The sequence below is a fragment of the Callorhinus ursinus genome, unplaced genomic scaffold (genome assembly GCF_003265705.2).
Source record: "Callorhinus ursinus isolate GAN/ISIS: 27379988/994484 unplaced genomic scaffold, GSC_fseal_2.0 scaffold37, whole genome shotgun sequence".
Lineage (NCBI taxonomy): Eukaryota > Metazoa > Chordata > Mammalia > Carnivora > Otariidae > Callorhinus > Callorhinus ursinus.
In genome coordinates, this window is record NW_027397099.1 from 5,661,594 (window position 1) to 5,677,169 (window position 15,576).

General features: G+C 43.2%; 1 protein-coding gene across 6 annotated transcripts in view; it reads right to left on the reverse strand.

The window, feature by feature from the left end:
* Positions 1-15,576, reverse strand: part of PRMT7 (protein arginine methyltransferase 7) — a 44,755-nt gene that overhangs the window by 20,337 nt on the left and 8,842 nt on the right. For all 6 annotated transcript variants that reach the window (XM_073880082.1, XM_073880081.1, XM_025888817.2 and 3 more), the window contains exons 4-5: positions 7,418-7,567; positions 2,833-2,941 (exon numbers count right to left, since the gene is read on the reverse strand). In XM_073880082.1, coding sequence (XP_073736183.1) covers positions 2,833-2,941; positions 7,418-7,567 — 259 coding nt within the window. The remainder of the gene's footprint in view (positions 1-2,832; positions 2,942-7,417; positions 7,568-15,576) is intronic.

Genomic DNA, 15,576 nt, shown 5'->3' on the forward strand with positions numbered 1-15,576 from the left:
CTACAATTTTAATTTTTAATGAGCCAACAGACAAAATTAACTTTGGAAGGGGCTATTCATCATAGATAATTAACTGTAAACACTCCTAATGGTGCACGAATTCTAATCTGACAAAGCCCACTCATCTTCCCTACAAAGAAAACAAGTCTCATGGATAACACAAGGGAAGAGAAGCATTAAGGGGGTTCAAAGGAGGATGCAGTACAGACAGCGTGGACCTTAAGTCATGGAGACCTGAGCCTGGATCCCGCTTTCTAGCCCTGAACCCTCAGTGCTGACCATCAGTCACCTCATATGTAAAACAAGGGTAATGAGATCTGCTCCAGGTGGTGCTGGTTAGGATAGCAAAGGTAAAAGCTGTCGACTTTCTACAAAGCACCCTTGTGCTCAATGCCATGAAAGGAGGCTAACAAGAAACCTCTGTCTTCCGGCCCAGAGACCGGCCTCCCGAGGGGCACTGCCCAGCCTCTCTGATATCATGCCAAACTCGAATGGAAATACACTGTCGCAAACTGCACCCCACCCTTACATGTCTGCTTCTCCCTCTGATGCCTCTGCCTCTGCCTCAGTGGACCGCACCACCAGTCACACAGTCCTGAAACCTGGGCATCATTCAGCAGCTCCAGGAGAGCAGGGACCCTGCCTGCTCTGCTCAGCATTTTACCCCAATGCTTAGAACAACGCCCAGCACCTAGGAACAGTCAGCAAACATTAGCTGAATTCTTGATTCCTCCCTCTCTGTCACCCTACATCCAATCAGTCACCAAGCCCTGCCAATTCTACCTCAAGAATAATTTTTAAGCCAATTATGCAACTTAAAATGATTTATCGTCCAATTTGCTTCAAATAAACAAAGCTTTATGATCCACAGAATCTCAACACTCTTGAGAGCCTGGTATCTGGCATGCTGAGTACTAATGCAGTGTCTGGAGACATTTTTGGATGGCACAAATGACTGGGGTCGGGGAGGGGGAGAAGGAGGAAGGGGTACTGCAAAATCCTGGCTTCTACTGGTTCTCTCTTTCTCTTCCTCTGCTCCCCCCCTCATAAAACAAATTAAAACAAACAAAAAATGCGCAAGTCCTGAAAGGATCAAAGTGATCTGCCAGTAGCCCAACTGCATGGCAGACAATGCTTTTAAAGGAAAACAATAAACACTGGTATCCAGCAATGCAAAACTCCCAAAACACACAGCAAGCAAATACAAATTACTAAACATGTGAAGAAGAAAAATTTAACCCAGAACCAGGATAAAAATTAGTCAAAAGACAGAAAAGTGGAAGAAGATAAAAATATTAAAACAGCTAATATAGATAACGTTAACTATTTAAAAGAACACACAGGGGCGCCTGGGTGGCTCAGTCGGCTAAGTGTCTGCCTCTGGCTCAGGTCATGATCCCAGGGTCCTGGAATCGAGTCCCACATCGGGCTCCCTGCTGAGCAGGGAGTCTGCTTCACCCTCTCCCTCTGCTGCTCCCCCACTGCTTGTGCTCATTCTCACTCTCTCTCAATTAAGTAAATCTTAAAACACACACACACACACACAAACATGTAAGAATGGAAATTATAAAAAAGAATCAAAGGAAACATTTAGAGATGAAAAATACAGTATTAGAAATAAAAAGTTCACTAGATGTACCTAGCAAATTAGACACCAGAAAAGATCAGTAAATCTAAAGACCTAACCAGGAAACCACCCATGTCCCTCAGTAGGTGAAGGGATGAACAAAGGTGTCCACACACGAGTGCTACTCAGCAAGAGCAGAGAATGAATCTTGATCCAAAGAATGTGGATGAAACCCAAAAGCATCATGCTACAGAAAAGAAAGCAGGAACAAAAGAGTACACATGGATAATTTAATTTACTCAAAATTCTAGAAAAGGGAGATCTAACCTGTATGGGGGAAAGCAGATCAGTGGGTGCCTAGGGTCAGTAATATGGAGGCAATTGGCTGTAAAGTGTCATGAGCAATCTCTTTGTGCATGATAAAGACATTCTACTATTTTGATTTTAAAAGAGGTTACAAATGTGTTTACATTTGTCCAAACTCATCAAACTATATACTAAGACTGATGCACTCATTTTATGAAAATTTACCTCAATAACATTGATTAAAAAATAGGATAACAAAAAAATAGGATAATGATTTGTATACTCTTTTGCATGTATGTTTCAAAAACAAAGGGGACACTAATCCCTTCTTTTGTGCATGTTTCAGGTTCTCCATTAAAAACCTTTCTTTAATTAAATGGAACAAGTATCTTGACCTTGCACAGAGGCTTCCTTCTAAATTACTGCATTTTAAAAAACTGCGAGGCTATCCAGACCCTCGCCCCAGAAGCTTCTTTTGCAAAGCTTTCCACTGTGCTCCCCAGGAATCAGTGGCATGTGAAATTTGAGAAGTCGGATTCAAATGCCTGGACTCTAAAAACTATTCTGAGAGGCTGGAGAGACTGTGCCACACAGGCAACTCGCTCGTGTCGGACGCTGAAGCAGGATGTTGGCACGAAGCAAACCTCTCTCTGCCATCTACTTGGTTTCCACTTCTGTCTGAGGAAACTCAAAACGCAGAGAGCTGAGTCACATAAGAATTCTAACTTGCTTAAAGCAACAGAAAGTTTCATTTGTATCACCACCGTTGCACGGGACAAGCTCTGGGGCTCACTGCTGATTCAACTAGCAGAGAAGCTGAGCCCTTATTTTCAGACCACGTGGAGAGACTCCATTTCTCTGTGATTACCTGAATACTTATTCCAGGTAACCAGAATAAACCTTTTCTTCTCTCCTTCGACGGCAAGTAAAACTTTCAAAAGAGTATGTACTGCTCTTACCTGGCCCTATGGTCACCTCAGTGGAATGCTTGTTGATAATCTTAATTTTATCAGTGAAGCCATTTCTCTCCACAATCTTCACAGCAGCATCAGCCATGGGCTTGAAAACCTAGAAATGAGAGCCAAAACCCAACGAAAAATGAGCAATAAATTGAAGAGTAACATCCTAACATCCAAGATCAGTAAGATATGTTGTGATACAGGTACTAAGATTTGAAGTAAAAGAGGTCTCCACGACAGAATTTCCTCCTGAATATATAATATGTACCTCTGTTATCACATGATACAGGCAAAATATATCTTTGGGCTGATTTGATCTAAAAAAAGGAGACCTCATCTTTGGAATATAAATACATTATTCTCCAAATGAGTGTCATGAAAATGAATACAAAGGGAAGACACTGCGCTGGGTTTAACTTGCATGAGTTAAACCTTAAGAGCCAGGCACACTAGGGAGGCAGGGCTTCCCAAGGAGATTGCACTATCTAGCAAGGATGGCAGGTGTCAGTGCTGAGCTAGGGGAAGGCAGTAGGGGTGCTTGCCTCACAAAACCAGGACTTGGGGCCTGGGGCAGGACATGTGCTGTCCTCTCCAGAGGAAAGCGAGACTGTTACTGTATTAGTCCTTAAGTGTGAATAAGCATCAGTTCAAAACTGTCCCAAATCCCCGCTGATGGCAGAATACGGCCTGCATTTTATGGTATTCGAGGCCCTCCACAACACAAACCACCTTACTTCCCCACCCATGACTGATGCTCCAGCCATGCTGATCTCATTGTGCACTAGGCAAGCCTGAGCCTTCTCTGCCCTACTCCCCACCTGCCAAAGCAAACCCAATTTCCAGGGCAGCACATATCCCCTCTTCTCCAGGAGTTTTCCTGAACCCTTCACATGTCCCTAAACACAAGCCCGCTCCAACTCTTCACTTTCTAGCTTGCCCAATTTAGACCGCAAAGCTCCAAACACAAGAGTGCATAAAACATACAGATGTGCATGTGGCCACACCCACCGAGGTGGAAATAGAAAATGAAAGAGTAACTGGTCACAACAAGATTTCCATTTTTTCTACCATGAACACATATTTCTTTTATTATAATCAAGGGGGAAATGCTATATTCTTCCGTAAAGAATACATATGTGCTTAGCTAGGAAAAGAAATCTTCACAATCTGTTTCAAATTATTTCTAGGATCTGGCTTGATGTTCTTAGATGTAGTTTGAGGGCCTCATGCTCTCAGTTCTCACTCATCACTTTGCCTCCACCCCAAAGTATCACAAGTTCATGTCACCCCTCAGCCCTCCTGCCTCTTGATATTATCACTCATCTCCTCTGCTGACCCTTCAGGTTCTGATGTTCACAGTCTCCTCCTCAGCCACCAAGAACTCAAGACCTCACCCAGAACACTTCTTTCTGGAATGGCCCCTGAAGCTGACTTCCCATCATTCTTTGTACTCTCCTGCCCCTCCATTCAGTCTGGGGGACTGACCTTCTTCCAAGCAGTGACCTGTCTTGTCTACGGGTAACCAAATCTCTCAGGCCAGGTCAATGAGGTTAAGTTAAATAGGATTTAACCTTATTCTGGCCAATGATACCCAAGGAGAGGTTTGCTAGAGATTCCTGGGAAAGTTCTTCTGGCTCTTAAAAAAGAGAAGAAAAGTAAGGAAAGCAGGACCATGCTTCATTTTCAAAGACTTTGCCACAGAAATCACTGCAACTAATATATCTTCCCAAAATATTCCTTACTTTTCAAATGTATTAAAAGAGAAGTTTATAGTCATTGTATATGATTTCTTGTATTCCATCCACTCCTCAATCCTACTCCCCTGAAAACACCACCTAAAGGAGGTCACCTCTTAGCTACCAACCCAACGGCCTTCTCTCAGGCCTCATCCTGCTTAACTTCGATACCCGTGCGAATACAGGGTCCACAGGCGTTTAAATGTAAGTTGATTAAAACTGCATGAAATTTAAAAATTCAGTTCCCCAGTCATACAAGTCACACCGCAAGTACTTAGCAGCCACATGTAGCCAGGGACCACTCTACTGGTCAGCACAGCTATAGAAGATATTCAGCATCACAGAAAGTTCTACCAGGCAATGCTGCTCTGTAACACCCGCACTTGCTGACCACTCCTTCTTTCCCATGATGCCCTTGCAATCCGCCCCCTCTTGGCTTCCACCTCTGCCCTCTAGGGTCTCTTCTGTGTGAACTTGACGTTATCAGCCACTCTTCTTCCCTCACAGGCACGGGTCCCCAGGTCTGCTCTTCTCATCCTACTCTCTCTCCCTGGACAAGCTCCTACACTGTCAGCCTCACCTGTCACATCTTTAGCAAATGAGTTGCAAATGCACTTGTACATGCCACTCTCTAAAGGGTCAGACGTCCAGCTCTAGGGATCAGCAGGTTCTCACTCACTGTTCCAGACCTGTCTTTCCTGTTGGCATGCAGCTCAGGGAGAGCTGAAAACCACAGGGCAATCCAGACAGAATGACCACAGGCTCAAAAGTGGTCACTAAAGTAAGAGCTGGGAGGCCACCATAAGATGTCAAGAGCCAACAGAAGAGATGTGAAAGTTACAGATCAGAGCAGCAAGAGAGAAATTAGAAATCCAGGTAACTGACATGGGAATATATGGAAATACCCAAGAGCACAGTCCTACCAATTTTGTCAAAAAACATGTTCTCATCCTGTATCTTTAATTAGCAGTCGACACATACACTGGCTCCTGCCCTGAGACTTGCCTCTCTCCTACTTAGCATATCCAAGAGGAAATGCATTATCTTTCCCACAAAGCAAGTATCTTCCTCCGAGCTTCTCTTACCAGTCAATGGCATCACTGCCCCCCCGATACCCATACTAGAAATCTCACACACTCTTCCATCAAAGCTACGACTATAGAGTGAGCACCATAAGTAGGAATCAAAAGACCAAGCCTCGAGGTCTAGCCCTCCTATTTATTAACTGTGAGGTTAAGTCTTTAACTTCTCTGGGTCTTAGTTTCTTCATTTATAAAGTAAAGATAATAAAATCTACTTAAGACTAACTAAGGCAACCATCCTAAAACATTGATTTCTTTGTATTTAATTAAAAATCTTGATGACACTCAAAAAGGCCAAGAAGTGACTCTTAATGTTTTTACGAAGTCTCACACACACACACACACACACACACACACACACACACACACACACACACACACACACACACACACTGCTCTCAGGACTTCCATGAAATCTGAAGCCCACTATTCTTACTTCAGGTTAAGAACTAACTCAAGATATGGGAATTTCAAATCTTTATTGTAGCACTTAGGTCCTCCATAGTCTCACTACAATCCACCTTTCTGGATTTCTACCATGACGCCATTTGCCATGACTCTGTAAAATGCCTACCTTTCCAGATCAGGAGCGTGAGAGCCATACTGAGGGGATGGTGGGTGGGGAGCTGGAAAGAGCCTCAGTAGAATACCCCAGCGTGCTACCTTCAGAGTTTGTGTGAGAAAACAAAACACTTCTCTTGTTTTTTGTGTTTTTTTTAGATTTTATTTATTTGACAGAGAGAGAAAGTACAAGCAGGGTGAGCAAAGGCAGAGGAAGAAGCAGGCTCCCACTGAGCAGAGAGCCCGACGTGAGGCTCAATCCCAGGACCCTGGGATCATGACCTGAGCTGAAGGCAGATGCTTAACCAACTGAGCCACCCAGGTGCCCTTTTTCTCTTGTTTAAACCACTGTTATTTTGAGACTTTGTTATTTGCAACTCAATCACCACACAAACCAAATTTCATAGGAAAAAGTGTTTAAATACATGCCACCCCTTTCCAAAAGCTGGGAAGAATATACACCAAAATTTTAACAATGGTTAACTATGAGTTAACATACTATTTTTATTTTACATTTACCATACTTCCTATAATGGAATGCATTATTGACATTACCAGAAAAACTGTATGTTTAATCGTATATTAAACACCCAATTCCTTTTTTTTAAGATTTTATTTATTTATTTGAGAGAGAGCAAGCACACAAGCAGGGCAGAGTGGCAGGCAGAGAGAGAGAGAGGGAGAGAAGCAGACTCCCTGCTGGGCAGGGAGCCCAATGCGGGGCTTGATCCCAGGACCCTGAGATCATGACTCAAGCCAAAGGCATATACTTAACTGACAGAGCCACCCAGGTGTCCCTAAACACCCAATTCTTGACAAACATAGTAAGATAGCTGGCTCTGTGGGGACATTTAAGCTAGCAGATCTCAACCTTGGCGCAGAGTCAAAACTCCCAATGCCTAGGCCCCATCCCAGAATAATTAAATTAAAACTGGGGGGGAAGAGGCCAGTTAGGCATCAGTATTTTTTGAAGCTATTTAGTGATTCTGACATGCAGTCAAGGCTGAGAACTGCTATTTTCCGAGGAGAAAATGAGCCCCTGGAAGAAGGAATTATGTCTGATTCATCTCCATATCCTTAGAACCCGACCCTGTGCTTCGCACAGAGTGAACACTCCGTGAACGTGTGTGAACAAACGGATAGGCAAGGTGCATGAGGGACTCCCCACATAAGACACAGGACACACAACTGAAGAGTGTGGCTCACCTCAATGGCATAGCAGAAGTCAGCCCCTGCCGTGACCGCCATCATTGACAAGAGTCCTGTGCCAGTGCCAATGTCAAGAACCAAGGCCTTCTGTCCTCTGTCCTTCACCCTGCTCACAGCAGCCCGGATACCTTGGTAATATTTTATATTCTAAGAGAAAGGGAGAAAACAGTTGTCACTTCATACCAGTTACTGGAAATAAATGGAAAGGTACTTTGTGAAGTGTGGGACTCACGGCTGGCAGCAACAGTGTAAGTCATGATGCCATGGCTTTCTGGCCTCAAGGAACAGCCCTGGCTAGCTGGGTCAGGCAGGCCCTGTGAGACTCCAAGAGCATGGGGTCAGCCTCTTGCCCCTTATTTGGCGACTGTCCCTCCCCTCCACATCCACTCCTCCTCTGTACTCTGCTTCGAGGGGCTGGGGCTCTGCCAACCACATTCTCCTTTTCCAGCTATTCGGTATGGACAAGAGGGAAACTAGAGGGCAACCAGCAGGACGGAGAAAACTTGTTCCTTCCCAAATGGCTGCTGCTTCCGTCAGTGTCCTCCCAGGAGGGGCAGCCGGCTCCAGAGGCAGCTCCCCGCCGTCCTCTCATCACCAGCCGCCTCGCGCCCCTCGGACGGCAGCAGCACACCAGCAGCTGTCCCCCCAGTTCCACAGGGCCTCTCCTCCACGCTTCCGGGCTCAAGAATCCTACTCCTCTCTGTGTTTCCGCAGCCCCAGACAACGGACCTGCTTCCCACAATGGCTGCCACTAGGGAACCTCGGTGCTCCCGTTTGCTTCCCAGGCCTCCCACATCTGTGTTACCGAGTCCCTCCATTGAAAGACTAACCTGGCTTTGGGTTTCCTGACTGGACTCTAATTCACACAGGTTCCTGGTCTACAAAATAATCCCCTCCCCAAGAAATCATTTCTTTGTTTTTAGTTCAGGTTATTTGGTAGCTTAAACAGATACATGTGCTAACTGTAACAGTTTGGCTCAAGAGGTACCCTGACCCTTCTGTTGAAAACAACTAAAAATGATGGGGAAAATACTTGCAAATCTTTTTAAATGACTAATGAGCTGGCAAGTTAGTAAGAAACATTAAGAAGCCAAACACCTATAAGTGGATTCCTCCCAATTGAGCCTTAAGATGACTGCATGACCAGCTGACACCTTGATCACAGCCTGCCAGGGGGTGCAGCGAAGCTGAGCCCAGATTTCAAACCCACAGAAATGGTGAGATGATAACTCTCTTCAGCCATTAAATTTTGGGATAATTTGTTATGCAATAGTACACAACAGAAGACTGGTATCAAAAGGACAATATTCTCTGACCTGAGTGCAATCAGGTTAGAAATCTCAGTAACAAAAATATAACTAAAGAGACTTTTGAACACTGAGAAATTCTAAAATCACAGGTAAAAAATTAAATCAAAAGAATTAGAAAATATCTAGAACTGAATTTTTAAAAAATTACATATCAAAACTCAGGGGGTACCTAAAAGCAGTATTTGGAGAGAAACATACTAGAAAAGACAAACAATAAGGTAAGCATCCACCTCAAAAACTCAGAAAGAGGGGGTGCCTGGGTGGCTCAGTCGGTTAAGCGTCTGCCTTCGGCTCGGGTCATGATCCCAGGGCCCTGGGATCGAGCCCCACATCGGGCTCCCTGCTCAGTGGGAAGCCTGCTTCTCCCTCTCCCACTCCCCCTGCTTGTGTTCCCTCTCTCGCTGTGTCTCTATCAAATAAATAAATAAAATTTTTTAAAAAAGAAAAAATTAGAAAGAGGACTGCAATGTAACTGCCAAATTAGCAGATGACTAAAAATAATAAAACACAAAAATTAATGAACTAGGGAATATAGAGATTTTATAGGATTTTTTAATAAAAGTTATTTCAAAAATCGACTGAAATTGATGAACCTCTGGTAAGTCCAAAAAAAGGTGGGGGAGGAGAAGTACCCAAAAACTGGGAATAAGGCAGGGAGCAGCGAGGTGGGGCATCGGATATATGCTGCAGATATTAGAGAGATTAAAGATTATGAACAACTTTTAGCAAATAAATTTTTTAAAAATCAGATGAAGTGGACTTTATACTGGGAATTCTATCCAATATACTAGAGCAAGAAAAAATGAAATAAGGTCTAGAAAGCACATTGTTATTATTCATACATGAATGTCTGCAAAAACCTAAAATACCTACAGATAATTACTACAACTAAGTAAACTTAGGAAGTTACAGAATTTCAAATTGATAACTAAAAATCAACTGAAATTTTATATATCGGCAATAGCCTTTAAAACCTTGGCAAAGGGAAGGATTTCTTAAACAAGAGACAAAAAGTACCAGCCAATAAAGGACATATAAAAATAAATTTGACATTAAGAACCTGCATTTATCAGATGAAAAAACAACCAACAAAGACACCTACAATAATGTAACTGACAGGTGATTAGCCCCCAAAATATATAAAGAACTCCTGTAAATTACCAAGTCATAAAAAACATGAAAAGCCAATGAACAAACAAAAAGAACTCATACTTAGTAGCAACCAGAGGAATGCAAATTAAAATTACACTGACAGACTAGTTCATACCCACCAGATTGACAAGAATGTAAAAAACTGGTTAATACCAAATATTAGCAAGGATGTGAAACAACAAGAACAATCACTCACAAGTAGGAGAATGTAGAGAGGCATGACCGCTTTGGGAGAGAATCTGACGTTACCTACTAAAGCTGAACAAACTCAACAGGCAGCAACTCCTGTCCTAGGTATACACAACCTAGAGAAAAGTGTGCATGTGCACCAGAGTACAGGTCCTGGAACGTTCTAGCAGCACCACTTACAACAGCAAGAAGCTAGAAACAACCCAAAAGTCTACCAACAGAATAGGTAAGTAATGATACGCTTATACAACGGATTAAGTGTATCCAGTAGTGAATGAACTACAGCTACATGCAAAATGGATGAATCGCAAAAATAATGGTGAGCAAGGAGGCAAGTCATAAAGTATAAACACAGTATGACTCCATTATATGAAGTTCAAAAACAGGCAAAACTAAGAATTTACTTTTTAATACAGAGTAGGTGGTGAAACTACAAAGAAAAGCAAGAGAGTGACTGATAGAAAATTCAAGACAGTGGAAACTTCTGAGGGGAGGGAGGCACACGGGAATTCTGAGTAATGGTAATGTTCTATTTCTTAAGCTGATTGGTAAGTGTATGAGCATTTATTTTATTATTCTTTCTTAAACTGTGCACACATGTTTTATTCTTCTGTATGTCTCTCACAAGCATTTTAAAGACTAAGAATGGTACCAGATCTCAAAATAGCAGCACTGAACTCTAAAAGAAAATGGGTAGGTGTGTCTGGCTGGCTTAGTTGGTGGAGCAGGCGACTCTTGACCTCCGAGTTCTGAGTTCGAGCCCCATGTTGGGTGTAGAAATTACTTAAAAATAAAATCTTTAAAAAAAAATTAAAAATTAAAAAAGAAAAGAAAATGGATAATGTCAAAATTCTGATGGGAAGTGATTTCCAAACTAGAATCCATATTCAGCCTAAGTCTTAAGTGTAAGGACAGAATAAAGAAGTTTTAGGATTAGCAAAGTTTCCAAACACTCACCTCCCATGCACCCTCTCACAAGAACCTGAGGAAGATTCTGCTTAGCCAAAAAGAGAGAGTGAACCACAGAGGAACACCAGGGAGCCAGGAAACAGAGGACTCAATCTAAAAAGAAAAGTGAAGGAAATCTGCAGGACAATAAACAAGAAATCCAGGATGACAGATACACAGCAAGTCTGTAGAGCACCCAGTCTGGACTAAAGCAGGTCAAAATGATCCCAGAGATAATCTCCAAGAAGACAAAACTGAAAGAACAGCCGATTGTTGGGGTGCCTGGGTGGCTAAATCGGTTAAGCATCTGCCTTCAGCTCAGGTCATGATGCCAGGGTCTGGGATTGAGCCCCGCATGGGGCTCCCTGCTCGGCGGGAAGCCTGCTTCTCCCTCTCCCTCTGCTGCTGCTCTGCCTGTTTGTGTTCTCTCTGTGTATGTCAAATAAATAAATAAAATCTTAAAAAAAAAAATAGCCGACTGTTTTGACCTTTCCTTCTGAAAGGAAATTTAGACTACTGGGGGAAAGTTTGGGCCTAAAAGAATGATGTATACATAGAAAACAAAGCGAAAAGAAGACCATTATTAGGAAAGAGTTATGCAAGAAAGGCAAAGTGATCGGAGTATACCATACAGCTCACCTATGAATAGTGTTTCCACAGTTCTAATAAAGTAAACACATGATTTTAACAAACACAGATTTATGTAAGTGCTTACCTCATAATCACCTTTCAGAAAGATACTAAACAGCGGTACATAGAGTTTGACTTGCCTACTGAAACACTGAATATTGATTCAGAAAAAATTGTAACTGCACTGGGAGGAGAAGGGAATAAGCTGGAAGGAGGAAATGAAAGAAAACCCAATTCTCAGCTCTAAACAGGGAAGTCAAGAGAATAGCTACTTATATATGGAAGCAAAAACAAAACAAACAGCTCAAAAAGAAACAATGAGGCTGCCTCTGAGGTTAAGCATTAAGAGGTTTTTTCTGGGGGAAAAACACACCAGGGGACTGCTCTTTTTCACAATAAGCCTTACAGAACTATTGGACTCTTAAAGGAAGTGCATTTATGTCTTGGATAAAATCAGTATGGTAGGGCGCCTGGGTGGCTCAGTTGGTTAAGCGACTGCCTTCGGCTCAGGTCATGACCCTGGAGTCCCGGGATCGAGTCCCATGTCCGCTTCTCCCTCTGACCCTCTTGCCTCTCGTGCTCTCTACCTCATTCTCTCTCTCTCACATAAATAAATAAAATCTTTAAAAAAAAAAAAGTATGGCGTTTTATGTTCTGTGCTTTTTACCACAATAAAAAATTTTTTAAGAAAATCAGTATGGCAATTGCCAGAATTTGTCAAACTAGGAAACTGAACAACAAATATATTATATCAAGTTGATGGTAAAGTGGGGAGCACAGCAGCCTTCCAAACACATTACATCCCCCCAAAGCAGGAGGGTATGGTTTTCTCTGTGTGGCTGTAGGATAACAGAAGGAGAGAACTGGGAATTGGCCTGGCAGTTTCAGTACAGCCATGAGCCGATCACCTGAGAACCCCCGTTAGCTCCAACCTCAACAGTAAACCAGGGTCAGCATATCCTCCAATTAATGATACCCATTAAATTAGCTGACTTTTTAATTACCCAATTTTGAAGGTACTATAGTGAAACCTAAGCCCTCTTAAGAGGCAATTAGGCACAGTCTATCAAGAATCATACCTATGGGGTGCCTGGGTGGCTCAGTCAGTTAAGCGTCTGCCTTTGGCTCAGGTCATGATCCTGGGGTCCTGGGATAGAGCCCTGTATCGGGCTCCCCGCTCAGTGGGGAGTCTGCTTCTCCCACTCCCTCTGCCCTTACCCCTGCTTATGCACTAGCGTGCGTGTGCTCTCTCTCTCCCAAATAAATAAAATCTTAAAAAAATAAATCATATCTGTGTTCATAACCCTAGACTACACCAAAGATATTCTAATTTTTTTTTTTTTTTAAGATTTTATTTAGTTAGGGGCGGCTGGGTGGCTCAGTCGTTAAGCGTCTGCCTTCGGCTCAGGTCATGATCCCAGGGTCCTGGGATCGAGCCCCTCATGGGGCTCCCTGCTTTTTCCCTCCCTCCAGGCGGGAGGCCTGCTTCTCCCTCTCCCACTCCCCCTGCTTTTGTTCCAGCTCTCACTGTGTCTCTCTCTGTCAAGATTTTATTTAGTTATTCGACAGAGAGAGAGAGAGACAGCGGGAGCAGGAACACAAGCAGGGGGAGTGGGAGAGGGAGAAGCAGGCCTCCCGTGGAGCAGGTAGCCCGATGAGGGGCTCGATCCCAGGACCCTGGGATCATGACCTGAGCCGAAGGCAGATGCTTAACAACTGAGCCACCCAGGTGCCCCCACCAAAGATATTCTGATGGCAAGTAACCACATGAAAAGATATCTGACATCACTAGTCATTGAAAAAAATGGAAATTAAAGCCAGAATTAAATGTACGTTTAACATATGGATTCAGCAATTCCACACATACATATATACCCCAAAGAAATGAAAATGTGTCCACACATCACTTGCATGTGAATGTTTACAAATAGGACTACTATGACAGCCAAAACTGAAAATAATCCAAATGTCCATCAACTGGTAAATGGATAAACAAAATATGGTAAATCTATATAATGGAGTATTACTTAGCAATAAAAAGGAGTGAATATTAATATATACTCAACATGAATGAACCTCAAAAACATGATGAAGGAAAACAGACACATAAGACTATCTCTCATATCACTTCATTTACATGAAATTTCTAGGAAAGGCAAAACTGCAATGACAGAAAGCAGATCAGTGGTTGCCAAAGGCTGAGAGCGGGCACTAGGAGTGACTGCAGGCATGAGATAATTTTACGGGATAATGGAAGTGCTCTAAAATAATAACAATGTAAGGCACCATGGAAGTGCTCTAAAATAATAACAATGTAAGGCACCACACAAAAGTACAGAGAAATTAGTTTACCTTGGCTCTGCCCACTACCCAGCAAATTCTGACTCCATTTCCTGATAGGGAGAAGTGGGGGTGGGGGGGAGAAGTTAAAGGGGTAAATAATAAAGAGTCAGGAACACTCCTCCAAGGAGTTTGGATTTTACCTTGACAGCAATGAGAGGCCACCAAGGAGGGTGCTAAACAGGATTCTCAGGGTTTCAAGCAGAGGAATAACAGAGACTGGCATTTCAGAAAGACCCCTTGGGCTGCCAGATAGAGAAAGCAAAGAGAAGCCAACACGAGGTAGGTCTGAGCAGGCAGTGGTGCTGAAAGATGTACAGGATTTGATGAAAGACTGTAGGCTCATATAAGGAAAAGGGTGCCATCTTTCCGGCCTGCCTAACTGAACGGATGGCGATGCCATTTGTCAAATCCCCTGGAAGCTGAGGCAAAAAGGATCCACTTTGCAGATGACACTAAAATCAGAGAGGCTCACAGACCCACGAATCCATTAAGAAGCCAAGACCATCAAGCTAGAGAAAAGTACTCAAAACCAGGAACAATGTTTGTTCCACATTCTGTAATGCCCCAACAGCTCAGCAAAGGCACTCAGATGTTTGATGAAAATCAGGGAGGCACCTAGCCCCCTTTGGTGTGGCCTACAAACTAATGGTGCTTAAGGAGACTGTTCTGCCATGATGTTGCCAAGAATTATGCAGGCTGAGCAGCTAACCAGGGCTGGATGAAGTAGACACCACCACCGACAGCCTCACGACCAATGCTACCATGTCCCCTGATCCTTCTGCTGCCCTGCACTGCTCAGTTTTAAGTGTGGCCCTGCATCCTTCTCCTTCAAGCCTCCCCATTTTTTTTTTTAAAGACTTTATTTATTTGAGGGATAGAATGAGATAGAGAGCATGAGGAGGGGAGGGTCAGAGGGAGAAGCAGACCCCCCGCCGAGCAGGGAGCCCGATGGGGGACTCAATCCCAGGACTCTGGGATCATGACCTGAGCCGAAGGCAGTCACCTAACCAACTGAGCCACCCAGGCGCCCAAGCCTCCCCATTTCTGAGCCATCCAGATGAGAATGCCTAGTCAAGCCCTGCTTCTTGTAGACCAGAAAAACCTGCGTTGCTGCCACCCTAAGACCAGAACTATAACATAATTCAAACAGGAAAAGAAAACTCAGGTGAAACAAAAATGAGAAAAGAAAAAAAAAAAAGCTGAAATGTCACCGTGCAATGGAAGCCAAAAGTGCTCTACAAAATAGTCTGCAGTGACCTCTAGAGATTTGATTTTAAAATTACAAATGGAAACAGGAGAGGAAGAAAAGGGGAGTATGTCAGAGGGGGAGACGAACCATGAGAGATGATGGACTCTGAAAAACTGAGGGTTCTAGAGGGTAGGGGGGTGGGGGGATGGGTTAGCCTGGTGATGGGTATTGTGGAGGGCACGTTTTGCATGGTGCACTGGGTGTTATGAACAAACAATGAATCATGGAACACTGCATCAAAAACTAATGATGTAATATATGGTGATTAACATAACAATAAAAAAATTAAAAAAAAAATTACAAATGGACTATACCAGGTAAACCTGTGTAATTAG